The sequence below is a fragment of the Epinephelus fuscoguttatus genome, linkage group LG1 (genome assembly GCF_011397635.1).
Source record: "Epinephelus fuscoguttatus linkage group LG1, E.fuscoguttatus.final_Chr_v1".
Classification (NCBI taxonomy): domain Eukaryota; kingdom Metazoa; phylum Chordata; class Actinopteri; order Perciformes; family Serranidae; genus Epinephelus; species Epinephelus fuscoguttatus.
Window position 1 is genome coordinate 25,088,098 of NC_064752.1, and position 27,687 is coordinate 25,115,784.

A 27,687-nucleotide genomic window follows, 5' to 3' on the forward strand; every position below is an offset into this window, starting at 1 on the left:
GTGAATCTTTTACAAATGCTTTTAATTTACATCATATCTTCTGTATCATTTAATATTTCCATTCAAACATTTGGTCACATAAGGAATCAAAGGCAGCATAAATAGTTAAAAGGCAGCATAATCAACCTCAGATACAATAATTCAGCACTTATTCAGGACCACTGGCAGGATCTTAGAAATACTGAGGTCACAAATCCAACCTCAAACAGGAGGTGTTGACTAGCAATAAAAAAATGTTTTATTTAATAATTTAACTAATACTTTCTGAAATTCTGTCCCCCAAATAATGACGTGAAAGCTGTCTAAACCTTCATACTGCACGGTTTGTCAAGTCATTTGAGAATATTAAAGGTACAGTGTGTAGGATTCAGGGGTACCTTTTGGCAGAAATGGTGTATAACATTCAGAACTATATTTCCATTGGTTTATTATCACCTGAAAATAAACAGGTGATAAAAGTTTTTGTTACCTTCGAATGAGCTGTTTATACCACCTATAGAGCAGGTCCTCTTCCATGGCATGAATGTATAATGAAAACTGGTTACAGTGTGGTCCTGCCACCCACACTGTAACCCACACTGGTTACAGTGTGGGTGGCGGGACCCTGTTCATTCCCAGGAAAGTTGCTCATTGGCACATGAAGCCAAGAAGGTCCCACTGCTGCCGTTAAAATTACCAACATGATCGGCAGACTGTGTGGCCCATAGAGCAGGCACATTAGAGACTTTTGACTACTTCCAGTTCAGTGCTTCACTATCTTAAATTGGGATAAAATGATTCAAAGGTGCAGCTCTTCTCGACTTTCCAAATGTTAACAGACCGAATGTATCAAATCTCGACAGTGAAACAAGTCATTTTGCGGGGGCTGTGATGCTCAAAAAAAGTTATCAACTTATCGCCATGGTGGTCTATAGGGAAAAAAGGCTTACTGAGTCACATAGCATCACGTGACTGACAGAGTCCCACTGTTTGGCCACTATGAAAACTGGCTTCAAAGCCCGGCACAACTTCTGGGGACCTGTTCCACGCAGTCCATTATGCTGTTCTACAGTTGCCATATGTAGGTTGCTAATTTGTCCTGTAGGGATCACTGTATTGTCATGGGTGTCTGCCAATCTAGGTGGGAACTATCAACTGAGGTACAGGTGTTGCTAGACGTTGGAGCACACATCATTTTCTGACCGCAACGCTGGGACACATCACGTGAGGTTTACACTGCTCAATGTGGCTTTAAGTTTATGTGTAGCCGCTACAGTAGCCCAGAACGGACAAATCAAACAGTGGCTCTACATAGGGTTGTTTGCATTTTTGCATCAACCACCATAGTTTACCTACATGCTTGGCACAGGGAAAACGTTTCAGTTCTGCAGCTGCACCACTAGATGCCACTAAATCCAACACACTGGACCTTTAAACCCCCTTTATTTTAATGAAATTATTTTTTTGTCCCTAAAATCAGTCACATTTCAAGCAATTCAGTCTACAACGGCCATGCTAGCAGCTCTGTGAGGCGGAGCAGCAATGCTTTAGAAAATGCTAACACTAGCATGCTGGCATACTGATTATAAGCAGGTATCATGTTCACTAGCTCAGCTCAGCATGATAGCATGCTAACGTGCTAATTAGCAGTAAACACAAAGCTGAGCTGGGGCTAATGGGAACGTCAATAATTGTGGAAGTATTTGGTCATAAATTAAAGCCCAACATGTGAAATGTGTAACTGTCAAATGACAACTCGAGTCATTAAACCTCCCAAACTCCTAGAAAAGAAATAGTGGTCCTGTGTAAGCCATGTAAAAAAAAAAAAGGGCAAAGAAGTATCTCATCATCCAAACTTGGCACCGGCGCTTCATGACGAGACAGGACCTTCAAAGCAGCTGCAGACATCAGTTCCTTTCATGCAAATCAAGCTGATTGCATGCGACAAAAAAGTGAAATCTCCAAGGCAAACCTTGCACAAGTATTCAGCGAGTGTTTAAAAGTGTCACTACTGTGTCTTCTGTCAGGAGTGCAGCCGTTTCTTGGCCGTGTACGCTCTGCTGACTTGGCTCATTATGACGAGGGCATTGAGAGCGGCGCAGAGCACTGACAGGTACCAGGTGTATTCCCCAACAGATGCAGTGAACCAGGCAGAGCTCAGGCCGAGGAGCAGGCTGGCACTGCCCAGCAGGTATGTGACGAGTCCGGATGCCGCATGGTAGCGTTTGAGTTTGGCCAGGGACCAGCCTTTGGCCAGAGAGTGGTAGATGAGAGGCAAAGCTGCCAAAGACTGCACCCCCACCACACACACGGTGACCAGGCCCAGCAGACCGTGCCACGAGGTGAAGTGGGGTTTACCATTCAGGTGTTTGTTGTAAAAGATGGCTGCCAGACCGAGGAAAGCACAGGACACACACAGGCACTGCAGGATCCAGTGAACACGACCTTTGGTCTTGTGTGGATACTTTTTTATGAGGGAGCCATGGGGGGAGAAGAGGAGTATGGCTTCTGTCATGAAGAAGGTGAACTGGTGGGGAAGGAAAGAAAATGAAATCAGGCTGCTTCTCATCATTACTGTCATTGTTGATTCATCTTCAATCATCAAATGTCCAGCACAATTTCCCAAAGCCTAAGTTGACATTATTCAAATTAGGGCTAGGCAATATGAAGTTTTTATTTTCAGATCAGTGTAAAAACCTCATTACGGTCTGGATCAGAAAAAAGGTGAGCACACATTAGCAGGTGCTCGTCACAGAGAGGCCAAACAGCTTCAGAGAAACACTGATTTGTAACATGAAACTGCTTTATTCAGTGTTTTTACTGGTTTTAATCACCTGGTCTGTTTGTTTTGGAGAGGAAGAGATATCTGTGGATAAATCAGCTCCCGGTTAAAACCTCCTAAACAAAGAACCCTTAAGTAATAATAACCAGGAGAAGTTTCAGCTGGTTACGTTTGCAATCCTCACCACTAGATGTCACTAAATTGCCCTAAATATTATACACTGTTCCTTTAAAACCAGGAAAAGACAACACTTTAGATGTTACTGTGGCATGTGGCAGGGACAAAAAAAGGAGATGCACCAGGTAGAAACACCTGTAATACAGGAAGGATATGGAACGAAGGCTGTGACGTTGTTTCAGGGTGGTGGAATGAGACAGGTGCACAACTCATCCCATGATGGCGTCTTAGGAAGACTGGGGCAGTGAAATGCAGAAAAACTGGTAGGCCTACAGCTCTTACTGGTGTGTAATGTTTTATGCTGCTGAGTTTGAATGTTTTTCACATTTATTGTTTATTATTATTTATTGTTATTGTGCATTTCAAACCTGCTTCCCTGCTGGGTTGAAGGTGGCTGGTAGTCAGTAGGAAAGTAGATTGACATGCCAGGTATTTTGAATTTTAGCCATGTAGTTTTTTTAACATTTAATTGGTATGCATTTTAATATTCTGTATTAAAGTGTTTTTAAGATTATGCAGCTGCTTTTGCTGTGGGACTGTTTACGTTGTTTGGTTTTGTTTGGTTGCTGGCAATGGGCAAAATGATATGGGTGTGGCCCTTGAGGCGGACTAGTTTTCTTTCTTTCATTTTTGTTTGTGTTTTTCTCTGCCTGCTTCCCCATCTAATTACGACTCACTCAGGTTAAACCCAGTTAGACAGACAGGGCAGGTGCAGTGGCTGCGTGTTTGCAGTGAAGGTAAGACACTGGCACTTAAACCCTGCCTTGTAAGTGATAGCTGGGGGGGGGGCAATCCTAAAGAGGGGGAGGTGGGAGAATACAGACTGTATGTCAAACTTCTGCAATATCAAGACTGTTTCTCCCTTACCTCATTTCCTGTTATGTCTTATTGTAGAGATATGAGCAGAATCTAACATGGTATGGAGTCTCATGTCGCAGCATTGCTATAATATTGATATGTTGCCCAGCCCTGATTAAAATTGCAAGTCTCAGAAAGCTGTTATTTCTTCTCTTCAGCTTTGAACATTTGAGGGTTTGATTAAACTTATGTCATGTGTTGACACCTGAAAAAAGTATTATGAACGCTTCCAACTTACCGCTAATGTCATAAAGAAAGGATGCCAGGAAAACCAGCCTAAAATAAAACACATACAATCAAATTAATAACTTGCTTATGCAAACAAAGACAGAGACATGAATGTGTTTGAATATTAGGAGCACTCACTTGTGCCCGGTCGAGACAGGACTGTGATGAACACAGTGAAGACGATACAGACACAGTGGGTCAGCACTGCGGAGCCTGTCCTGGTGTAACCGTAGACCCGAGGCTCAGGGTCTGTCTCTTTGTTGTAAACCATGTTAAAGACAGTTTATGTGGACTTTGGTTGCTCACCTGCGACCGACCCGCACCACTGTGTTGCCACTGTGTCACCTAAAGTGAACTCTCAAACAAGTCTCAAACAGAAGCGGAAGTGATGGTGGGTGTAAAGTAACCGTTAGCTGCTCCTGCTAAAGTCCTGTTGATTCAAAGCTAGCAGACGGGACTTAAATAACGTTAGCCTGACTTACCGGTAACTTACGAAATCAAGAATATAACTACTCTCTACTCAAAGTCCAACATGCGATACAGTGCTGTGTAGCTACGGCGGCCGAGAGAAAATAGCACTTCCGGTTAGGTTTTTCAGAATAAAGCCCCCCCACCATCACTCAATAGATACAAATGCCTGCAAACTACCATCAGGGGCCCTATTGTGTTAGTTCATTTGTCTCAATTTGATAACATTAATGGCCAATTTGTTTGGGAATACCGCCAATTTAAAAGTCCAGTGTTTAGGATTTAGGGGCTTCTATTGGCAGAAATGGCATCTAATATTGGCGGCACGGTGATACAGTGGTTAGCACTGGTTCACAGGTTCCTGGTTCAAACCCGGGATGGGGGAGCCCTTCTGTGCGGATTTTGCATGTTCTCCCCGTGTCAGTGTCAGTTTTCTCCGGGTACTCCGGCTTCCTCCCACAGTCCAAAGACCTACAGGTTAATTGGTGACTCTAAATTGTCCGTAGGTGTGAATGTGAGTGTGAATGGTTGTCTGTCTCTATGTGTCACCCCTGTGATAGTCTGGCGACCTGTCCAGGGTGTACCCCACCTCTCGCCCAGTGTCAGCTGGGATAGGCTCCAGCCCCCTGCGACCCTCAAGAGGATAAGTGGTTACGAAAATGGATGGATGGATGGTATCTAATACTTTCCTGAGACCCGAACTTTTGTCTTGTTTGCATTTTAATTTCTCCTAATAGGACCTGATAAGTATACAAAAAAAAAAAAAGTGTCAATGATAATTAAGTCCTAATGTCCTCAAACAAGACGATGATAAAGTCTAATGTCCTCAGACGAGTACTTCCTAATAAACGGTGTCTTAGCTTGTTACTGTCGCTAACATTGGTCAAATTTGTTGTCAAATCAAACTACAAACATTAGTAATTATAAATTACCAAACTCCAACCATTACGTGTGATCACCTTTTGGACCTTGTCCTCTTTTATGTCGGGGTCAGCTGCAGACTGACTTGGCAGAAATGGCTGCCATCTTACCTTACCTTAATACCTTAAACTGAGAATTGTTGTGTTTCCATTACCTTAGAGAAAGTTAGGGACTGGGTATCATTTAAATAATTACGATACCAGTACCAATACCGGTATCCTTAAAGTGATACCACTACCAATCAAACAACAGGCCTTGATGCTGGGTTCACACTGCACGTGGAAGTGTTGCAAAGCCTTTAAAGGTCCCACACGCGGGGTCTACCCACATAGGGATTTTTATATATTTTGTGCAATAAGACCTCATGTGAGGAGTGTGAGTGGTGTTTTCCAACTGCGCTTGATTGACATCGGCCTGACCCCAATATTATTTAGTTGCCCTATTGAGGTCTAGAAGAGAAGAGTCAAAACAGTGAGTTCATATCTCCTTGAACACAAGCTCAGTGCTTTCCTCAGTTTTTACGCTTTTATTCTGAAATGTGAGTGCCCGGAAATCCCTGTTTATTCTGGTGAACTTAACGCACCTGCTCCTGTCTGACGTGGATGCTTCCTAGAAAGAGTCCCCCCCAAGCATTTAGGGAAAACACTTTTCTCTCTGGTTGAGTCAAAACCGGAACTGCAGGCACAAATTTGTATTTAAAGCTGTACACTTTATTTAGGCTGTAACTCACATGGTTATAATCACAAATCTAAACCATGACCCTCTCAAGTCAAACTAACACTATAAAAGTTGTAGCAAGTACATCACCAGACATCAGTGTGGGTGCAGGCTGCTGTCTGGGAACTGGCTGGTTCAGGATGTGATGTCTCGGACTAATACCACCCATTCCACATCCGACAGTTGAGTGGACACACTGGTCAGCTGTTCAAGTTATTGTGCTCCAATTACTCTATCATAAACTTGTGACTCTGCAGGGCCTCCACACACTGGGCGCACACAGCAAGAAAACAACAACATGCTCATTCAGGACATCCCCCTCTCTGTCTGTCTTATACACACATTATAATAAAGACACGTTATGCCCACCACACACAGTGCCATATGGTCTCTTCATGCTAAGCTTATAAAAATGAAGTCTAATTATAGATTGACGACACTGCAACTGTGCTTAGTAACACTTAATGTATGTTGTGTGTTTCTTTGTTGGTTTCATTGTTTGTGTTTTCCAGAGGAGCCAGACTGTCCATGTGGGTTTCTGCTATGACCCCCACTCATAACTCAGGATCGTGTGTTGTCCAGATGCTGGCACTAAAATTTAACATCAAAAAAGTAACTCCATATAATACTCCATATTACTGTTCCAGTTTACACCATACTCTGGATTATCATTTTATTGGCTAAGGAGGCATTTAAATCATTAGCTTAGATCAAAGTGACAATATTAAGTACAAAAATACCCCATTACACGTAAAAGTCTTGCATTCACAATTTCAGTTAGGTAAAAGTAAAGTGCATATAGGCAGGTAGGAGCAATAATAATATATACACATACATACAGTCATTGTGTGTTTATTGCCTGTATGGCATAGGGAATAAAATAGTAATAGCAGTAGAGAAAGAGAACTATCCAGATTTACTCACTCTCTGTACAGTTCCTTATATTCCTTCCTGTCACAGTGGGATCTCTCTTCCCTTTCTCCACACAGACTGAATGAACTCAGTGAGTAAAATAAGAGCGTGGCACTGTAAACCTCACGGTTTTCCAGCATGCTTGTTTGGCCTGGGAGAGATAAGAAGAGCCTTTCTTCATCTGCCCCTCATATTTAAGCCTGGAGGCTTTTTCCCCCATTGAGTGATTTCCAAATGGCCCCTTATCAAAGATTAAAGAGTCTATTCATTCCAAACTGAAACATCCATCATTTGAAAAAAGTGACTACTGACTAATTTAAATCCCCTTTTGACTAAAGTAATTTTTGATTATCAATGGACAGCCTATCCCATAAAGGTTTGAAGCAAGATATGATGTACGACTAAGCTTTGATGTTATTGTCCCCAAGAGAAGTTTGTCTGACAGCCAGTTTTGTAGTACAAACACAGACCTTAACATAGAGCACATACAACATACTAAAATACATTTCAAATACACTCACCAGCCACTTCACTAGGCGCACCTTGCTAGTACCATGTTGGACTCCCTTTTGCCTTCAGACATGCCTTAATTTTTGGTGGCATAGATGCAACAAGATGTCGGACATATTTCTCAGAGATTTTGATCCGTATTGACATGATAGCATCACACAGTTGCTGCAGATTTGTAGGCTGCACATCCATGATGCGAATCTCCCATTCCACCACATCCCAAACGTGCTCTATTGGGTTGAGATCTGGTGACTGTGGAGGCCATTGGAGTACAGTGAACTCATTGTCATGTTCAAGAAACCAGTTTGAGATGGTCTGAGCTTTGTGACATGGTGCGTTATCCTGCTGGAAGTAGCCATCAAAAGATGGGTACACTGTGGTCATAAAGGGATGGACACGGTCAGCAACAATACTCAGGTAGGCTGTGGTGTTTGTGGTGTTTATGCCAAATTCTGCCCCTACCATCTGAATGTGGCAGCAGAAATCCAGACTCATCAGACCAGGCAACGTTTTTCCAATCTTCTATCGTCCAGTTTTGGTGAGCCTGTGTGAACTGTAGCCTCAGTTTCCTGTTGTTAGCTGACAGGAGTGGCACCTGGTGTGGTCTTCTGCTGCTGTAGCTCATCTGCTTCAAGGTTGGACGTGTTGTTGGTTCAGAGAGTCTTCTGCAGACCTTGGTTGTAACAAGTGGTTATTTGAGTTACTGTTGCCTTTCTGTCATCTTGAACCAATCTGGCCATTCTCGTCTGACCTCTGGCATCAACAAGACATTTTCACCCAAAGAACTACCGCTCGCTACCCAGGAAATCCAGAGTTCTCATGAGAGCACAATTTGAATTTGCTAGTCAGTCTTTCTAGATTTGGGTCTGGGTTTCCAGGCTAACCGCTCACTGGATATTTTTTCTTTTTCGGACCATCCTCTGTAAACCCTAGAGATGGCTCTGTGTGAAAACCCCAGTAGATCAGCAGTTTCTGAAATACCAGCCCGTTTGGCACCAACAACCATGCTACGTACAAAGTCACTTCAATCATCATTCTTCTCCATTCTGGAGAGCTTCAGCAGGTCGTCTTGACCATTTCTACAGGCCTAAATGCACTGAGTTGCTGCCACATTATTGGCTGATTAGCTAATTGCATTAAGAACAGTTGAACAGGTGTACCTAATAAAGTGGTTGGTGATGTTTAAACCTATCACGTCATTTTCTGCTGTCCATAAGACATGGCAAAAGTGGCTACCACTTTCTAGTAAGGCATCTTTTATAAAGGACTTGTAATTGTAACTAAAGGCTTTATTAATGGTTAATAAATAATTCACTAATACTGCATAAACTAGTCATAAGAGCAACGGTTGCCAGGTTGGCAAAAAATCCCCAGTCATGGTGTTTATCCTGGTGATCATAATGTATATGTTCTACAGAAAAAAACTGAAGTAATAAATAATTATTAAAGACAGTGATTTATAAATGTTTTAAAAGCATCAGAACATTATTTATCAAACATTTATAAAGCTGTAGTCACATTTTATAAATACTTTATAAGGGGTGCCTTAGGATTTGTTACCATAAAAGTAAAATTAATGGATTGCATGTTTACTATTGTTGAACCCCCATCCCTGCAGGACACACAGTAGTATATGTGTGTCCTGTGTGTGTGGACAGAGGGTCCTTCCTTTGGAGGATGTTTAATACTCATACGGGATTAGACGGTAATCCCTCACTCACAATGTGCATGCGCAAACACCAGTGCGTGCGCCGGGACGGGGGGACGGCTCGGTGTTAACACAAACCACAAACTGCGTTCACTCTCCAAATCTCCTCTGCGATAAGTGGCGCTGATGAATTAAAGGAGGTAAGGTCATTTTTTAAAGGTTTATCCGTCATTTGTTCCGGTGTCACTGTCAGATGAGTTTGTCGTCCCGCCTCAGACATGGTTAAACCGGGCTGTCCCGTTACAGACCGAGCTGCGTTTTGTAAGGAGTTACAAATTAAAGCGTGATTTAAACGTAAAGCCATGTCTGCTCGGTTTCCCAGGGAAGTAGTTTATGAGAGAAGCAGCAGAAAATGATCACGGGTGATGATGATGATGATGGTGGCCGGTACAATGTGCTCTTGTTGCCCTGTGTGGATAATTGCGCCGTGTGGTGACCCACTTGGCACATAGAGCCCCGGGTTGTTCATATTCAAGTCACAATGCAGCTCCGCAGGGAAACTACTGAAAGTTTCTCATGCACCTGTGAACATTTTGCACTTTTTCTCCTCAGAGGAAAGTATTCAGCTCTACAGTTCAGAAAAGATGTGTTTGCATATCAGCCCCTGTCTGCAGGCTGCTATCTGAAGTGGTGGAAGAATTATTTAGCCTACTTAACTGCAAGTAGCAAAACCACAATGTAAAATACTCTATTATGAGAGAAAGTACATCAACCAGCAAAATAAACTTAAAATCTTGAAACTAAAAGTAGGCCCTCACTCACAATGGCTCCTGCCACTGTTACACAGTGTTGGGAAGATTACTTTTGACATGTAACAGGTTACAGATCACTAGTTAGCCTGTGAAACATGTTTCAAATCAAATCAGGCTTTAATTGTCATCTCACCACACATACAGCAGTAAATGTTTAACTGCAATTTGAGTCTGGAAATAAATCTTTGAGTGCAAAAAAAAAGAGTTTAATGGCTGATGCATTCTGACTGATGCCCATAATAGTGGACCTCTCCTTCTGAGCCTCCTCCTTAACACCGACACAACACCACTTTATCCTGTTAAGACAATACTCACATCTTGGGTTCATTTTTATGAAAAACCCATTTGATTCACTCTTGATCTGATGACGCTTACTGACTAAAGGAATATGAATAACTTACAGGGTGATAGAGGAATGGAAACATAATTTGAGGTAGCCAACAACCCGGGTTTATACAGCCAAAGAACTTCTATTACAAAAGATGAACTGCTTGGCAACCAGACCAGGCGTCTAATTGAGACAGGTGATAATTTGTCAAAATGTTTAGCTATACTGTGCTAGTAAGGAACTGGGTGTTACATTGGGACCAGGCTTTTAGTTGAAGTTCTACAGTAAATATATAAAACATAGTGCCTAAACCCATCACACAATTTTCTGCTGTCCATGGTGAAACAAAAAAGTAGCTAACACTCTCTCCAAAGCATCTTTTATAATCATAATCTGCCCACTTGACTACCGTGGGTTCCAGAGTCCAGTTTAACTGTTGAGCATCCTCACAGCCTGTGGGAGGAAGCTGTTAAGCATTCTACTGGTCCTAGATTTGATGCTGAGGTAGCGTTTGCCTGATGGCAGCAGTTCAAAGTGCCTGTGGAGAGGGTGTGAAGGACCCCTGATGATGCTCAGAGCCCTCCTGGACAGAGGGTAGTGGCACCCCAATGATCCTCTCTGCTGTCCTCACTATCCCCTGCAGGGCCTTTTTGTCTGACACATTGCAGCTGGCATATCAGGTGGAAATGCAATATGTCACGACGCTCTCAACCACTTGTTATCTTCTGTTATAAGTAATGTAGCTGTTTTAATAACTTCATTAGAATAATATAAGGTGAGTGAGGTAAGGTAAAACTTTAATGTCCTCGAGGGGCAATTTGAGATACAGACAGTCCTCATTCGTACAACAAAACAGACAGTGGAATACATAACACACAGAATCCAGAATCACACACTGTCAGGGGTAAATCATGGACAGATAGTGGTCACTGTTGGTTAAGATAAGCGCCAGCAGACGGGACAAAAGACGATTTGTAACGCTAAGTGCTACATTTAAACCTCCGCCCTGATAGAAGTATCTGTGAAACTCGACATGGAGGGGATGTTGAGACAACAGGCCGAGCTTTAGAGGTGACCACGAACATTTTGAGTAGTAACTGTAATTTTATTCCATATTTACCTGTAATGGATTACAGTTACCTTTATTTTGTAATTTAATCACATAATTCTATTACATGTATATTACATGTAAGTAATCTCTCTCCAACAGTGATGTTATATTATTAGACTCAGACTCTATTGTCCCTGAGGGGAGATTGTTTTTCCCAGCACCGTACATTATCAGATAACAGGAAATACACAGCACACAGTAAGAATATGGAAGACATGTAAACTGTACAGCAGGACACAGTAACAACATGGACAACATCACAGTAACAACACAGACAGGAGTGCACACTCAGGCCTATTCAGCGATGCCTGTTATTTAAGTTAGCTATGGCTGAGCCTCTCTGCTCCTCAGTGCTCTGTACCTGCGTCCAGAGGGCAGTGAGGTGAGGTAGTGATTGAGTGGGTGTGTGTTGTCATGTTCTATTGAGGTAGCAATGCGTGCAATGGCTCTGATGTTTAACTCTGAGAGGTTGGATGTGTGGAGACCAGTTACCCTGGCAGTGGTATTGGTGGTGCGTGTGAGTTTGGCTCTGTTTCAGTTTTGCCTCCAATACCTCATGTTTTATTCTTTGATTTGCCATCTTAGTTTGGGCCACTTTATATTTTATCAATTGATTAATATCACTGATACATCAGCATATACTGTCAGCAGCGGGGTCAAAGTAGGGGAAAAAAGTGGGACTGATATTCGGGGCTTTAGTTGAAAGGGGGCCCTGAAAAAGAAAATTGGTTTTATTTATTATTTCTAAATTGTTAGTGCCATAGCTAAATTAAGACTGGTCGAATAAATCTGTTGAAAGACTGAACTTTGTTAAAAAAAATAGAGGACGCTTTCTGAGGGCCCCTCTCACCCCTTTAGGGCACAAAATGGTTTAGTCCACCCCTGCACAAGAATTTGTCTCTCAACTCAGCCAGAGCTGAGTGAATGACTGCTTATGCTGCTCATATCTTTCCCCAAAAAGAGACATCAGGGTTCCAAAAAAAGAAAGATAGTAAGGAAAGGGAAAGAACACAAACTGACTTTATACAAAAAAAAAAAAAAAATTAAAAGGTGCGTGACAGAGATATGGATCCAGAGAGGAAGGGTGGGGGTTTGCATAGGGGCCCAGAATTTGGTACCACACCCCTGACTGTAATCAGCATTTTAATGTTGTAGTGTGTAATCGTGCCACTTGCTTTACCTTTGTTTCACACTGCTGCATAGTTTAATCTACAACAATGCCTCCTCATTCTATAAAATGATTTTATGTTTTATATGTAGGCTATAATCATAATCTGCAACATCACTGTAGCTATACAATAAACAGTGGAGGGACTGCAGAATATTTATCCTTAAACACAGTTGAGAAGAGGTATACATTTAAAATGGAAATACTAAAATCCAAGTACCTTTAACCTGTTCAGTACATTCCACCACTGTGTGTCAGACACTCAGCACTTGTAGCTGTAAAATATGCATACATGACATATACGTCTAAAAACTTTATACTTTTTACTTCCAGTGTGTTGCCAGTTATCACTGAGTTGATGGATTTAAGTTAGTTCTTCACCTTCTGAATATAAAGAATTAAATGTTAGAGCTAATGGCCCACGTCTATGCAGTTTTGTTTCAGTGTCACACAGAGAAAACAGTCTGAGTTGTCCCTGGATTTCACAGGATTATACCAGTTAGCTTGTCCCACATTTTATCATAATCATATGAATCCTGGCATCAGATGACAAAGGTTAATCTCTTGTTTTTCTGTTTGTGAAGCCCAAACTGTTATACAGCATAGACACTGATTATATGAATGCTATTTTCTGAATCTAAACAGATTTAAATATGTCAGTTATGTTAAAGGGACAGTTCACACACATATCAAAAATACATATTTTTCCTTTTGTTTTGTGTGAGTTACCCGGTTTTTCGAATGTATCTTTTATGGGACTTTGAGCACCACAAGATGAGTGTTATCTAGTTCCATTATATTGGAGAGAAGGCAGACATCTCTACACCATATTTTTGATTTTGGGGTGAACCGTCCCTTTAAGCTGACTGTGACCCATACATGTAGTTAATGTATCGGACATAAACTTTTGTATCCTTTGTGACTATCTTGCAGGATTCAGCTGCCACCAGTTCCTCTGCACATCCTCAAAGAACTTACCTCGTCCTTCTTTTTGCCCAAATACTGATCATATCATCAGAGCCCAGGGTTCACAACATCCTCACTCAGAATGCAAAGGAGCACATACTAATGCAGTCTCCTCTCAGAGTTGGATGTACACCCATACTAGCTCATGGACAGCAACTGCTCACTTGACATGTCAGAGTCTGAATCAGGGACAGGATGTCTAAATGTGAGCTGATCGAGCTGAAGGACCTCAGTGTCAATGACTCCATTGAGCTGGCTGCTCCCGCTGCCCGTACAGCACCCCCACCTGTAAACCTGGGTCAGCCAAGCCACTTCCATGTCGTCCGTCTGGTCGGAGACAGTGTCAGCATCGAGCCACCTGGGTGTCAGATAGGAGAGGCCGCAGTGGGTCATGACTTTCAGCCCTACAGTCACGCCCAGCTCACCTGGTGTGACCTGTGTGGAGAATTCATCTGGGGGCTTTATAAGCCAAGTTTACGCTGCACTAGTGAGTACACTCTGCATGTGAAATTGTTTTGATGATATTTTTCTTGCTGTCAACGATTCCCATTTGAAGACCAAAAACCAAGGGTTAAATTGCAGGTGTAGCCAAAGCCTTATTTCTCTGTGCCATAGACCATGGACTGTGTAAAATAATGGACGTAGCCATTTTTTTGTGGACTCATGTTTTGAGGCCTCGACTTTGGTATTTTGGGCGTTGCCATCTTGGAAATTTGAAGCCAGAATGGACCAAATTTGGACTTAAGGGCAGAGCTAACCATAATGCTAGCTGATAGCTTGGTTAGCATGGTGCATTTACAACTATGGTTAACTGTGATAATGCTAATTTTCAGTATTGGAAAAACAGGCTTAAAATCATTAAAACAAAATGTAACTTACCGTAAAAACTGAATATCTGACTCCTTCGAGTGTCTATTAGTACAACCAAATGCTGAACATGACTTTGTTAGGGCAACCAAAATAATATAATTGTTCATGGACTGAAAACACACTGAAATAGCGACAGCTACGGCTATGCTTATACTGTGTGAATCAAGGGTTACGCCATGGTTACGCAACCAAATCATATGATGCTTGCATACTGAAAATGTCCATGCCCTTAATTATGCATAACCTAAAGCCATAATAAAATTTAAATGAGTGAGTTATATAAAAATCCACCCCCTGTACAGCTGTCAATAGCTTTAGAGACCCCAAACTGTTTTTTGTTCCAGGCTGTAAAGATGTTTATTTCTAGTTAAAGGTGGCCATTTTATCACTGGGGTCTATGGGGGTTGACTCGCTGTTAGAGCCAGCCTCAAGTGGCCGTGAGAGGAACTGCAGTTTTTGGCACTTCCGCATTGGTTTCATTTTTCAGCCCAGGAGGTTGCTGCTTAGTATTAATCCATGAAAATAGTCCCTAGCAAACCCATTATTTACTTCTGTTTGTAACATTTCCTAAAAACGACAGTGCCCAGCTCATTAGTAAATTAATTAGCCATATTTAAAAATTAAAGCATAGGCCTACATTAGAGACCTTTTTTTTTTAAAGATTTAAGGATATACTACGCAAGAATAAAAAAAAGTAGACTCATACAGAAGTAATCCCTCTCAATCATGACTTAGGACCCACTGGAAGTGTAGCTTTGTATTTATCTGTAGAGACTCCGCCCAAATTTTCTTATTATTTTTTGTGCTCAGGACGTTTGTGGGTGTGTACCCACACGGTGTACAGGTGAGGTTAGGGCTTTATTAAAAGGTAGTGACTGTAAGCAGCAGGAATCCAATAGAAAGAGTGCCTAAAAAACACAAATATAGTGAGGCAAATTGCCAAATGATAGTGAATCTGGTGTTTGATTTTAGTTTGAATTTAGCTAGTGAGCATTTTCTTTTAAAACAGTAACCAACAATCCTGTATATTATACCTTTAAATTTGAGTAGTAACAAATGGGCTTGGCGCTTAGAGCCAAGAAACAGACTTGTTGATTATGGCATTAAGAAAAATATACAAAAACACCCGATTGTCCTTTATGTTTGGTGTGTACATGATGAGCATGCTTTTCTTCAACCACTGAACCATGAAGCAAAGACATGAAGCAACCAGCCACCAAATCTTTACTGCATGAGACACAGTGACGTTAAGTGTATTAGGCTGTCTTGAGTCATTGTTTCCCTTCATATGCGCTTAATAATAGATGTTGTGAACCATTGTGGTTTCTTACTCAAGGTTTGGAGTAAAGTAAGGAGAAATAAAAACCTTTAGCCTTATTAGAAATGGCTTAAAATGCCCTCAAACTAAAGCCCAAATCAGCTCTGTGCTCCTTAACAGCTACGTCATGCCCATCCAAAGCGCACAGGGCTGTGCCACACTTTCCAGTATCACTAGAACGCAGGATGCTCGTGTTGTTTTTCCATTCATGAGAAACTTTATCACAGTGTGTCTTAATCTGTAGGAAGCTCTGGCAAGCTTCACGTTGGTACAGATAGTTCCTAGGAATATATTTGTCTTAAGACTTGAGGCATGTCTGCCCCAGTTCAACAAAGAAATGAACTGCTTCAGCACCTATAATAACAGCCTATAATATAAAAACCAAGCATTCTTTGTTTTATACATACAAACATTTTGAGTTGTTGCTTCCATAATGCATCTAGGTTAGTGTGTTTTGGGTGATGTGTTTTCAGCACAGGGACAGATTACTGAGCAAAATCCACACCAGAGGGCTGACCATGAGCCAAAGCATCGCTGAGAATTCCAAATCTGCTCTCTCTTTCTTCTCAGACTGCAATTACACTTGTCACCACCGCTGCCGACCGTTCATCCAGCTGGACTGCTGCACAGATGGAAGTTTGTTAGCAGACCAGGACGATTTCTCTGTCGACTCCCTCGAGACAGACACAAACGTGGTGAGGGAACAATCTTGTATCAACAGTACATTTGTACAGACAGCAGTCCTCATGGAATTGTTGTAGGTGTGCAGGTCAAAGCAGATGGAGGCTACCAGATTGTCCACTGCTGTCCGTATGTGCCATATGTCCTCAGAGATTGTGGTTTTATTGCCTCTTCATTGTCAACGCGTCTATACAGAAAGTAATTTAAGAGAGGCAGAGGGGGAGGGGATGGCTTAACAACTCTGAAATGAAACAGCTGCCTTTGTTTCAGAACAATAAAAACAAATACAACTTATCAGATAATTAAGGGATTGCTTAATTAAATGGATGGTAAATGGACTTGCATGTATAAAGCATCTTTCTAGTGTTCTGACCTCTCAAAGCACTTTAACATGACATTCACCCATTCACATTCATACACTGCTGGCCGAGGCTACCATACAAGGTGCCACCTGCTCATCTGTTTAACATTCACATGCATTCACACACAGCAATATGGGGTTCAGTGTCAGATAGTTTGACATGTGGACTGGAGGAACTGGGGGATGAATCCACCAATTTTCCAATTACTGGAAGACCTGCTCTACCACAGCCACCCCACTGCTCAGACTAAAGCTGCGTTCTGAATCGCAATTTTTTTCTTTTTACTGTCAGTACGTACTGCAGCCGCCCTTACAAAGTACGTACTGCTGCATGGACTACGCATACAATTGAGGCATATGACTTTGCGCCTTGAACTTTGACCTTCGCGCTTATGTAGCCGTCGCAGTCTGTGTTGCGAAATGAACATACTGTATATTAATGTTTTAATTATACACACGAGTCACACAAAATATTGAATGCATTGTAATATCAGCTCAGTTAATGTGACGTATCCTCTGCTGCACAGAGAATCGTAGGGTACAGAAAAGCATCCTGGCTTACATACTGTCATAACCCGGCTCCTAGGCCATGACAAATATGGGAAGGGACAAAGGTGGATGGTGTTAAATCAAAAGATATTTTCTGTAACAAAATTAACGACTTAAGAAAGAACTACATATGGAATGTGGCTAATCAGTAAATCAGTAATGCAGATGTGAGTGAGTGAAAACAGTGTCATGTAAGGTAAGCATAACGAAAGAAAAACCAAACAAAGGCAAAACGTGCAGTGTCAGAGGAGATGAGTCCAAGTGGAGAGAGAGGACAAACAACACTGAAGCTGGGCTTTCACTCTCCAGAAGCATTCAGTTCAGCCCAGGTGCTCAGACTCAGCCGCTGCACTCCTGTGACACCTTCAAGAACAGAGGGAAAAAACCGTCTCTGTTAAATTACAACCAACTTAGCACCTCAGGGGCCGTCATGCTGCACAATGCAACCAGTTGCAGGAGAAAATACTTTTATTTCTGGCAATGTGACATTCTTTTAGGCCTGCAAAAAACAGGATAAATGTCCCTATAGACAGAGAATGCAGTGTGATATATCATTTCTGAATGTCCGTTTCACAACTTCACCAATGGCCTTATTTTTGAGAAACTCACTATTTTGCTGAACCTCGTTTATAATTTATACAGTGGCAGGACAGATTCAGGTATTTCTTCCACAAAACAAAAGGTCACAAAGCTTTTAATCTGATTTTATTGACTTTATTTTGCAAAGATTCCTGTTTCCAGAACTTATACTGACTCTGACTGACCTTTCTGCTCCTGAAAAAGTAGATTTTAACATGATTTCTGAGGCCCTACATGAGAGATACTTAACTGGCTTTGCTCGGGGGCCACTTCTGCAGGAAGACAGGGGGCCAGTTAATAACTAACATCAATCATTAATATAAAAAAATAATAGCCCAGACCTCTGTTCTAGCTCTATTTGGATGCTTGTTTATGCACCATATTAACTATAAAAGTAAAAAAGGAAATCCCAGTGTGAATCAGTTTGTCATTCTGATGTGCTGAGTATCACTACCCTAAATAATTGTCCTGGTAGACTGTGTTTAAACAGTGTGAGGGTATAGTGAATTTCTGAAAAATAAAGCTATTGGTGAAGTTGTGATATAGTCAGTTATTTATATGGAAATTACATTTTAATGTTATGTACACACAACAACAATAACACTGAGTGAAGGTTATGCTATTAGGATAATATGAGCAGATCTCCTCTGGGAGTGGGGCCGGCCCTTTAGACATCTTTGTCAGGTTTTATTGTCAGGGAGGAGCAAATGGAAATGCTGAGGTCAAAGGAGCTGTTTGCAAAATCAGATCTCACCACACAGATGAGAGAGACAGAGGGAAGCTCTGGAAAATTCTGACACACAACTCCACAAATTTGAGATTAGATTTAGATTCTGTTGATGAAAAAAATCTAAAAAAAACTCCTGCTGAACTGAAGCTCGGAGATGACCTGGGGAAGCACAGCGAGTGAAACATTCTGCATTCAGGAGGACTCAGAGCTGGAACTGTATTTTACTGCGCACACATCTTTCTTTCACAAGGTCAGACGATCAGCGGTGAGGCGATGGCATAGTTCATCAGTCACTCTCTCTTTAACACTCACTTGTTAGGATGTCCTGTACCTTTTCTTTTAGGATGAACAAATCGACTGGAGGAAACAGGAGTTGACTGTTAGTGAGATTCATCAGAAGGTGAAGGAATACAATGCACAGATCAACAGCAACCTCTACATGGTGATTGTGAGTGATGGATAAACCTTTTTTCTCCAAACATCCATTCATGAAAAAAAGTGTACTTGAACTGTATTTTAATTGTTTCGGTATCTTTCTCCCACATTCTTACAACATATATCTGTCTCCCTCGCAGAATAAAGACGGGTCCTACACTGGTTTCATCAAGGTCCACTTCCAGTTAGTCCGCCCCATCTCCCTCCCTCCCCCTCAGAGCCCGTGCTCGTCACCGGAGGAAGATCATCAGGACAGACGGATGAAGCGGCGGACATCTTTCTACCTCCCCAAAGACGCTGCCAAGCACCTGCATATAAGCTCCCAAACACGTGTGCGAGAAGTCATCGAGGCACTACTCAACAAGTTCACAGTGGTGGACAACCCGGCAAAGTTTGCCCTGTTTGAACGCACTGAGAGACAAAGCCAAGGTAGAGTCTTCAACAATGTGTTCTTACTGTAAAACAATACAGAACTAAGTATTATAGGTCCAGTTTGTAAGGTTTAGGGGGATTTAGTGGCATCTAGTGGTGAAGATTGCAGATTGCAACCAGCTGAAACTTCTCCTGGTTAGGATTCCTTCAGTGTTCTTTGTTCAGGAGGTTATTACCAGGAGCTGAATTATCTGGAGAGGTCTCTTCCTCTCCAAAACAAACGGACCTGGTAAGTTAAACCGATAGACACACTGAATAAAGCAGTTTCACATTTAAAATCAGTGATTCTCCTACGCTGTTTAGCATGTTGCAGACGGCCCACTTGTCCAGCACATGCAAGTGTCCTCACCTTTTTTTTCTCTGATATCTTAATTTGTGCTCACCTTATTTTTGATTCGGACGTTCAGGAGGTTTTTACTGGGAGCCAAATTATCCGCAGAGGTCTCTTCCTCTCCAAAACAAACAGACCTGGTGATTTAAACTGGTAAAAAAAAAAACTGAATAAAGCAGTTTCATGTCACAAATCAGTGTTTCTTTGACACAGTGTGGCATGTCGGAGATGTCCTGCTAGCCCAGCACCTGCTAATGTGTGCTCACCTTATTCCTGATCCAGACGTTCAGGAGGTTTTTACCGGGAGCCGAATTATCCACAGAAGTCTCTTACTCTCCAAAACGGACAGACCCAGTGGTTTAAACTTATAAAACACTGAATAAAGCAGTTTCACATTAAAAAACCTGGTGTCTTGCTTAACGTTCTCGTCCCAGGGGGGCTGCTAACTACAGTGACCAATGCATAAATGTAAATGGCCCTATCTAGAGCCAGTGTTTGGTTTGTCTTTTCTGGACTACTGTACAAACATGGCGATGCAACATAGCAAGGAACCGCTCCCTATGTAGATACACACAGATGATTCTGAGGTGACAAAATACGATTCTTAGTTTCAGGTGATTAAACACTAAAGAAAATATACTTATTGTATTATATTTGATTTCTTCGAGTGTATCTCCCTAAATCCTCCACACTGGACCTTTAAGTTCTAACATGCTGTGTTTTCTCTCCTTTAGTGTTTATGCGTAAACTGTCTGATGATGAGTGTCCCCTCTCCCTGCGCCTGTGTGCTGGCCCCAGTGAAAAAGTCATGAGTCTGGTTTTGAAAGAAAACGAGACAGGGGAAGTCAATGTAAGTTTCTATTTGTCTCTGAGAATTAATTCATATAATAAACATACCAATGTATGCTGAAAACCACCCAACATATGATCTGTATAAACAACAGATTGTGATGTGCTCTCCTCCACAGTGGGATGCATTTAGTTTTCCTGAGCTATGCAACTTTCTGCGCATCCTGAAGCGTGAGGAAGAGGAGCACGTGCGGCAGATTGTGAGACGCTACGCTCTTGCTAGAGACACGATGAAGCAGGCCATGGCAAGGATTAGTACTCCTGGTTGACTCTGAGTGATTCAACTGATCTTCATATCAACTTGAAGAAGAATGTTCTGCCTCTTTGAATAGTATCATTGATAAGCAGTGTAAAAGGGAAGGAAAGAGCTCAGACAATGACATTTTTTTTTAATAAATATTGTTTATGGAGCAGGGATACTGGTGTTACAGTTAAAGTGAACTACCTAAAGGCTGCGGCCCCGCTAATTTTATGGAAGCAGAGCCACTGTACCTAATGAAGGAAAAAATAGTTTATCTTGGACTAAATTGGATGCAGTTCCTGTTTTCAAGTCCATGCTGCTTGACTGGATTATTTATAGTGGTATTAAAAACACAATTTTAGTCTTTCTTGCCATTTATAATGTGACATATTTAGTTTCATTTATATTCTGTGAGGCTGTTTTTAAATTTTTGGCACTTTAATGAACCTGTGAAATGGATTTGGGCAAGTTGAAATGTGAAACAATGTGTTTATATTCTAACTATCTAATAAACGGACATAATAAATTATGGGTTGTTTTAATGTCATTGTTTAAATTGTATATGAAGTACTAATTTGGATAGAATGCGCTCAACCAGTGGTCCACATTCTAGTGTGGTAAGTATATGGATTTAAGTTTGTGGACTCCACTCATATGTGACAGTCAAAACCATGGGCATTTATGTGCTGCTGTAACAGTCTCTGCTGTTGGGAGGGCAAGATTTTAGAACCTGGCTGCAAAAATTGCTTTTAAAGAGCCACAAGGAGACTAAGGTCAGTGTTCAAATTCATCTCAAAGGTGTTGGAGGGGGTTAAAGTCATTGTATGTTGCGGAAGGAGAAGAAAAGGCAGTCCAAGGCACTCTGACAATTAAAAAGCTTTATTAAACAGGCTAGTTCATATAGAATAGATAAAAAGTACCAACATGTTTCGGCCTGAGTCGGCCTGAGTCGGCCTGAGTCAGGGCAAATCCTATTTGCAGATAAAAACTACCAACATGTTTCGGCCCGAGTCAGCCTTCGTCAGATTTGCCCTGATGAAGGCCGACTCAGGCCTAAACATGTTGGTAATTTTTATCTGTTCTATATGATCTTGCCTGTTTAATAAAGCTTTTTAATTGTCAGAGTGCCTTAGACTGCCTTTTCTTCTCCTTCTTCATTATGCTTCCTCACTGAGGATCAAAGAGCACCTGCAGCTTTTAACATTTTTTACCTTTTTGAACGCCACTGCCCTCCTTCCTTTGTCTTGTCATTGTATGTTGCATTTGGGTTTCCCCAGATCAAAAAGCCTAGGCCAAACCAAGGCCATAGCCATGAAGTCAATATTGCCGGGGGTCAGAATTAGAAAAATCATTTCCAATATTTCAATATTTTGGGAGAGGAGGAGGCATTTTGAGCATATTTGAGGGTCCAACCCTGAAAAACAGCCACACACAAGGATATGAGGTGTCCATATACTTTTGACTGTATAGTGTACCATAGACCGTTTCAAACCAGACAACATAAACATTGTACATGGGTCCCTTTGTATTTCCTGTTTGAATGTATGTTAATGCAGAAGCTGACAGGAAGTAAACAGGAAGCAAAGTTGTTGCCCTAGCAACAGAATAGCAATGAAACGGTCCATACTGTTCTTTTTCAGTGTCAGTCAGACAGTATATTTATTAATTAATTTATTAATTTACAATACTCCTCTTCAGTACTCTCCAGCTGCTGTTTCCCTCTTGTCCATGTGGTGGCGGTAGCTCACCTCGGTCTGTTCACCAGCTGCTAGACAAAAAGACGTAGAAGAAGAAAAACGTTGGTTAGCATAAACAGCTAGCGTATCTTATGTGTGTGTTATCTTCTACAGATTTAGCAACCCAGCAAGACAAATTCAACAAACAACATTTCATACCCGCGAACACATCAAACCCACTTTCGGTATGTTGTTAACCAACTAAGCGGGAGCGGCAAACGCCATTTAGCATTTGGCAGCGTCAGTAAACGTTATTTTGTGAACCAGATAGAAACATGTTGACCTGGCTAATGCTAGGAACAGAGAGCTAAGTGTCTTCAGCTAGTGGTAATGTCAGCAGCCAGGACATGATGTGACACAGCAGTGAGTGAGAGCAGTGAAACTAACGCACACAGGACCGTTTTCTTAACGGTCCTGTCGGTTGAAGCTAGCTAGCCGTTAGCCGTCCTGTCCAGATAATCTATGCTAATGGTACCGAGCCCCCTAGACTCCAAGCAGAGCTGGCTAACGTTACTCAGGATTTTTGTTGCTTTTAAACAACAATTTTACCTGATAATAACGGTACATAGAGGGGTAGTCAGGGTTCAGACGTTGGCAGGCTTTGTATTGCATTAATTATAATATATACTGTGTGTAATGTTGCCTTGTCTGTTTGCACTGTCATGTACTGGCCTGCTACATTCTGGCATAAGGACATAAGACACATGACTCAAATCATAACCTAATTGTGGTCGACACCACCCTGGGCTTTGTCTTCTCTTTGTCCTCCTGTATATCTTTATTGTGTCTCTTATGTTGACATAAGCAAGATTTAATTATTGGCTACAGACGAATGGTATGTACTGTTTTAATTTGCATTGGCTATACTGTAGATACAAATGCACAGATTTTGCAGTGTAGTGTAGCCTATTTCTTTCCTTTGTCATACTTAAGGTGGAGTTAGTGTTCCTGTCTATGGTGTTGCTCATATGTGATGTTCATTGAAGTTTTTTTCCTTTCCTTTTCTATGCTTGTGTTATAATATATTGCCCAAAATGACTCCTTTTCCTGTGTCACTTCTCATAGGTTTCATATTCTGAAGGTCACTTTTCTCCTGGTACAGTAACACTGTAACACCACTGGCAGTCCTGTGACCCAAGAAAATAATGTGCTGCAGCTGAAGATGGGTGGTAGTGGCTCCAAATCCAAAGGATTTTGGCCTTTTTCTGGCTCAGGTAGTACGGATGATCCAACCAAAGATGGAAGCGAGCAGTCAATGGCGAGAGTACGAAGTTTCCCAGGCGCAACACCTTTTGTGTTTACTAGACGAAGGTAGATATATAGATAGTCTCAGCCTTTTTTCAGATATTATAGCACTTACAGACTGATCCAAACATCATATTGCCTTGAATCCCCATATTGATGCTTCTCTTAGTTCCCAGTAGAGCAGAGTTTTTTTTATTTGCTGTATTCAGTTATTAATTTGGAGATGAATTTGACCTCCCAGTCCCTTTTGCTTACAAAATGTTCCACAGAAAAATAGCTGCACATTGAGTGCATTTACATGGACATGAATAATCTGTTTATGAGGCTTATCCCGGTTATGATCATGAACAGGTTATTTATGTCCATGTAAACACACTTACTGATGTGATGGCGTCACACAAACATAGAGTGCAAGCTTTAAACATCCCTCCCAACTTCGCTATAAAAGGTGAGCTACTGGGCGAAGTTGTGGGTATGAAGAGGACTATTGGAGTTCGCCAATGTGACTAATGTTCTTGGACAGAGCTTGAGAATATTGTGTAACATAGTGTATTATGTGCTCATTTAAAAAAGCTTTCAAAAAGACTGTCCATAAAGAGACGTACCCTGTTTGCACAGAAAACATTCCCACACATTCACACTCAGACTGTGCTTTTGACACTGGACAAAATGGAGCCATAAATTTACGATGTTTGCACAACAGTTCTGACCGATGCAATGATGCATTATACAATCCACTGATGCATTATACCATAAACCAGGGTTTGTCAGATCGGGTGACCCCTTCAGCCAGTCTTCATGATAATGTGTCCACTTTATCTTCATTCCTGTTGTTTTTATTTTACAGGCGTGGACACAAACATGGTGTATAGATGGCACATTTTCTTTTCTCAGGATGGTGAAGGCGTGACCCGCCCTACTTTCCATCTTACTGGCTAAAACTTGTTGCCTTTTTTTGGTGGGGTTGGTTAGGTTTAGACAAGAGGGGTGATATTTGCAAGGGTTGGGTAAGATTGCCAAAGTAAGCCAATCAGAGACAGAGTAAGACAGAGTGGGGTGGGTCATTCCATCATCCAAGGAAAAATAAATTCCTGCTGATGTACACCACTGTTGCACTGAGGCGTTTGCTCACCATACTCCTCTGACCAAGGCATTTTACCTACACGCAGACAGCCGACTGAATGTTTTGATACAATCTGAACAAAATTCTGAGGTTTACTGAGCCGAGTCATAAGTAAACTAAGTGGCTTGTTGTGGTTTTATTGGCTTTCTCATTAAAGAGAAACTTTGGTGTTTTTTCAACCTGGACCCTATTATCCTGTTTTTGTGTCCATGTGACTAATAGAGACAACTATTTTTAAAACTGGTCCAGCACTGAGGGAAGCAGCCGCAGCCACAGCAATGAAACATGCTGCAATGTGATCCCTACAGGCAATTCTGCACTATCAATTTCTATTCATTAATGCTTGTTTTTGCTACTGACAAGCTCAGATTGTTATTCTAAGTATCTGACAGCATGTTGGAAAGTATCCTACTGAGAAATGAAACATTTTTCCTCACCTTTCGCTGGTCTGTTTGTTTTTGTGATCAAGTCTCACTCAAGGAGAAGTCTCACTTTGAAATATTGTGATGTGGAAACATTAATGAGTTGGAGAGAGGACTTGCATTAAGAGTTTGTGGTGTTGGAGTACAGAAAGTTAAACTTCGTGTTATCTAAAAGATTTTCAATGTCATGAATGTCATGAAGACCTCTCCTCGAGTAAGGCTTGGTTACACAAAGCCCGGATCAGCAAAAGGTGAAGAAATGCATTTAATTGTTGTTAGACACTTAAAACAACAATCTGAGCCTGTCAGTAGCAAAAACACACTTTTAATGGATGTAAATTGACAGTGTGTGCACAGTTGCTTGTAGGGATTACTTTGCAGCCTATTTTGCTGCTGCAGACTGTAGCAGTCTCTCGGTGTTTTGTTTTGTTGTTTTTTTTTTAAAAACTCCACGTCTCCATTAGTTACTTAGACACAAACATGGAAAAATAAGGTGAGGGTCCAAAAATGCCTGTGTTTCCCTTTAACTTCTCTCATTTTTTGTAACAAATAATGTTTGACATTCACGTCATCATATGTTGTCATTAAAAGTTAATGATAAAATTCCTTACTGTAATATTTGTAGTACATCTTGTAATGTTGTCACTAACCTGTAGTTTTAGTGCCCTCTGAAGATTTGAGCATACACACGTTATTTATGAATGGATAATGAACTCAGTCTCTCTGCTGCAGCTCTATGTTCTTTGATGAAGATGGTGACTTGGCCCACGAGTTCTATGAAGAGACAATTGTGACAAAAAATGGACGTAAAAAAGCTAAGCTGAAGAGGATTCAAAAAAACCTAACACCTCAGGTGAGGAAATTATAATCTCAAAACTAGGGCTTCACTAGGGCTGGATATCGGTTGTTTCAGTCGATACCTTAAAGCTATTGATACCTTAAGGCATTGTTATTTTTTAAATGATACCCAGCCCCAGGTTTAACTCACCAGCAGGAGCACTGTGATATCAGTCCAAATAATTTAATCTCTTTTGTCTCCTCTCAGGGAATTATAAAGCTGGAGATCCCTTGCATCCATGTAGATTTCCCAGTTATCCTCTGTGAAGCCTGATGATGCCTGAGCAGCGTCTCAGACAAGCCACTGTGTCAACTCCGTCCTGTGGTTTCCCCTACAGCTGGAAGCCTGAACCACCTTTTAAAACAACATGATCTCTTGATATATATGATGCCCTTATGTGGACAGGCTGATGCAATGTGTGCTGAGCCTCTGCATGTGATCTGTTTTGGCTTGTGTGCAGTTAGACACAGAATAGGTCACCAGTGAGATCTAGAGGGGTGCCAAGTTGGCAAAACCCTCTCAGTTTACAGATCATGGTTTGTGTGCATGTACGTGTGAATGTGTGTGCAGACACGGGATGAAATGTGACAGAGGCTGGGATTTATCGCAGCAGATTGTTTTCTGGTATGATTCATTGAACTCTAGGAGTTTGAGGAGAACGTAACCAGTTCTTCCCTCTGTCACGGTCATAGCTAGAGCGGGAAAGTTTTAAGTGCACACTTTCTTTATCCTTTTTTTTTCGACACCATCATGACTTGCTTTTTTATGCATGGAACAAGATCTGCTTATCAGTAAATAGCCTAGGGAGTTGACAATCAGTGGCCGTCAAAATCTGAAGTGGATTAATGTCATATGTTGGATGGACTGGCTTCAATGACCTCAGAGCCACACATGTACACAGCAGCAGTGAGTCTAATGAGAGATCCTGTTGTTTTGTTTGCTGCTTTGGCATAATATGTTTCACTTTTAATTTATTATAACTGTTTTTTAATTACAATATCAAATGCTAATCTGTGTGTGTCATGGTCCTTTTTTATATCAACACATTAAAGCTGAACAGTGTAATTAATGACCAGTGTGTAGGATTTAATGGCATCTACCTGTGAGGTTGCAGATTGCAACCAACTAGATACCCCTCCGCTTACCCTTTCCTTTCCAAGCATGTAGGACAGTGGTTCGCAGCCTCTTTTTGGGTCAAGGACTACTTAATTGATATATATGATGTCACGGACCCCACATTTGATAAGACTTTGCTTCAGGGACCTCCATCTAAAAAGATTTTGGTTGTTTATTTAGACCAGAATTGACCTTTTGCTAAGCCCCGCCTCTTTGTGATGGGCCAACAAGCTGTTGGAGTCAAGA

The 27,687-nt window shown here is 41.4% G+C and overlaps 3 protein-coding genes across 6 annotated transcripts; 2 read left to right on the forward strand and 1 right to left on the reverse strand.

Annotated features, from left to right (window-relative positions):
* Positions 1-3: 3 nt before the first annotated feature.
* On the reverse strand, positions 4-4,772 carry LOC125886563 (transmembrane reductase CYB561D2). The gene is made up of 3 exons (XM_049572871.1): positions 4,163-4,772; positions 4,035-4,072; positions 4-2,506 (listed from the first exon to the last, which is right to left on the reverse strand). Exons 1-3 carry the CDS (start codon positions 4,293-4,295, stop codon positions 2,003-2,005), a joined length of 675 nt encoding a protein of 224 aa, XP_049428828.1. The 5' UTR covers positions 4,296-4,772; the 3' UTR covers positions 4-2,002.
* rassf1 (Ras association domain family member 1) lies at positions 3,059-21,473 on the forward strand. 4 transcript variants are annotated; one of them, XM_049572836.1, is made up of 8 exons: positions 3,059-3,201; positions 6,643-6,742; positions 13,553-14,072; positions 16,344-16,468; positions 19,017-19,121; positions 19,249-19,537; positions 20,606-20,721; positions 20,840-21,473. In XM_049572836.1, exons 3-8 carry the CDS (start codon positions 13,781-13,783, stop codon positions 20,987-20,989), a joined length of 1,077 nt encoding a protein of 358 aa, XP_049428793.1. In that variant the 5' UTR covers positions 3,059-3,201; positions 6,643-6,742; positions 13,553-13,780; the 3' UTR covers positions 20,990-21,473. The 4 variants fall into 4 exon arrangements, with proteins under 4 accessions (XP_049428793.1, XP_049428807.1, XP_049428799.1 ...); XM_049572850.1 differs by lacking the exon at positions 6,643-6,742; XM_049572842.1 differs by lacking the exons at positions 3,059-3,201; positions 6,643-6,742 and adding an exon at positions 9,283-9,400.
* Positions 21,474-22,734: 1,261 nt separating this feature from the next.
* tusc2b (tumor suppressor 2, mitochondrial calcium regulator b) lies at positions 22,735-27,335 on the forward strand. The gene is made up of 4 exons (XM_049587521.1): positions 22,735-22,882; positions 23,763-24,008; positions 26,220-26,340; positions 26,533-27,335. The coding sequence occupies exons 2-4, from the start codon at positions 23,860-23,862 to the stop codon at positions 26,596-26,598; spliced, it is 336 nt and encodes a 111-aa protein (XP_049443478.1). The 5' UTR covers positions 22,735-22,882; positions 23,763-23,859; the 3' UTR covers positions 26,599-27,335.
* Positions 27,336-27,687: the final 352 nt, after the last annotated feature.

Excerpts from the sequence above, each read along its gene's own strand:
- LOC125886563 (XM_049572871.1), bottom strand. The coding sequence starts at position 4,295 with ATGGTTTACAACAAAGAGACAGACCCTGAGCCTCGGGTCTACGGTTAC. Across the intron at positions 4,073-4,162 it reads CCTGTCTCGACCGGGCACAA|GCTGGTTTTCCTGGCATCCT; the intron begins GTGAGTGCTCCT and ends GTTTTATTTTAG. Across the intron at positions 2,507-4,034 it reads CTTTCTTTATGACATTAGCG|TTCACCTTCTTCATGACAGA; the intron begins GTAAGTTGGAAG and ends CTTCCCCACCAG.
- rassf1 (XM_049572836.1), top strand. The coding sequence starts at position 13,781 with ATGTCTAAATGTGAGCTGATCGAGCTGAAGGACCTCAGTGTCAATGAC. Across the intron at positions 14,073-16,343 it reads GCCAAGTTTACGCTGCACTA|ACTGCAATTACACTTGTCAC; the intron begins GTGAGTACACTC and ends CTTTCTTCTCAG. Across the intron at positions 19,122-19,248 it reads GCAACCTCTACATGGTGATT|AATAAAGACGGGTCCTACAC; the intron begins GTGAGTGATGGA and ends TCTCCCTCGCAG.
- tusc2b (XM_049587521.1), top strand. The coding sequence starts at position 23,860 with ATGGGTGGTAGTGGCTCCAAATCCAAAGGATTTTGGCCTTTTTCTGGC. Across the intron at positions 24,009-26,219 it reads TTTGTGTTTACTAGACGAAG|CTCTATGTTCTTTGATGAAG; the intron begins GTAGATATATAG and ends TCTCTGCTGCAG. Across the intron at positions 26,341-26,532 it reads AAAAAAACCTAACACCTCAG|GGAATTATAAAGCTGGAGAT; the intron begins GTGAGGAAATTA and ends GTCTCCTCTCAG.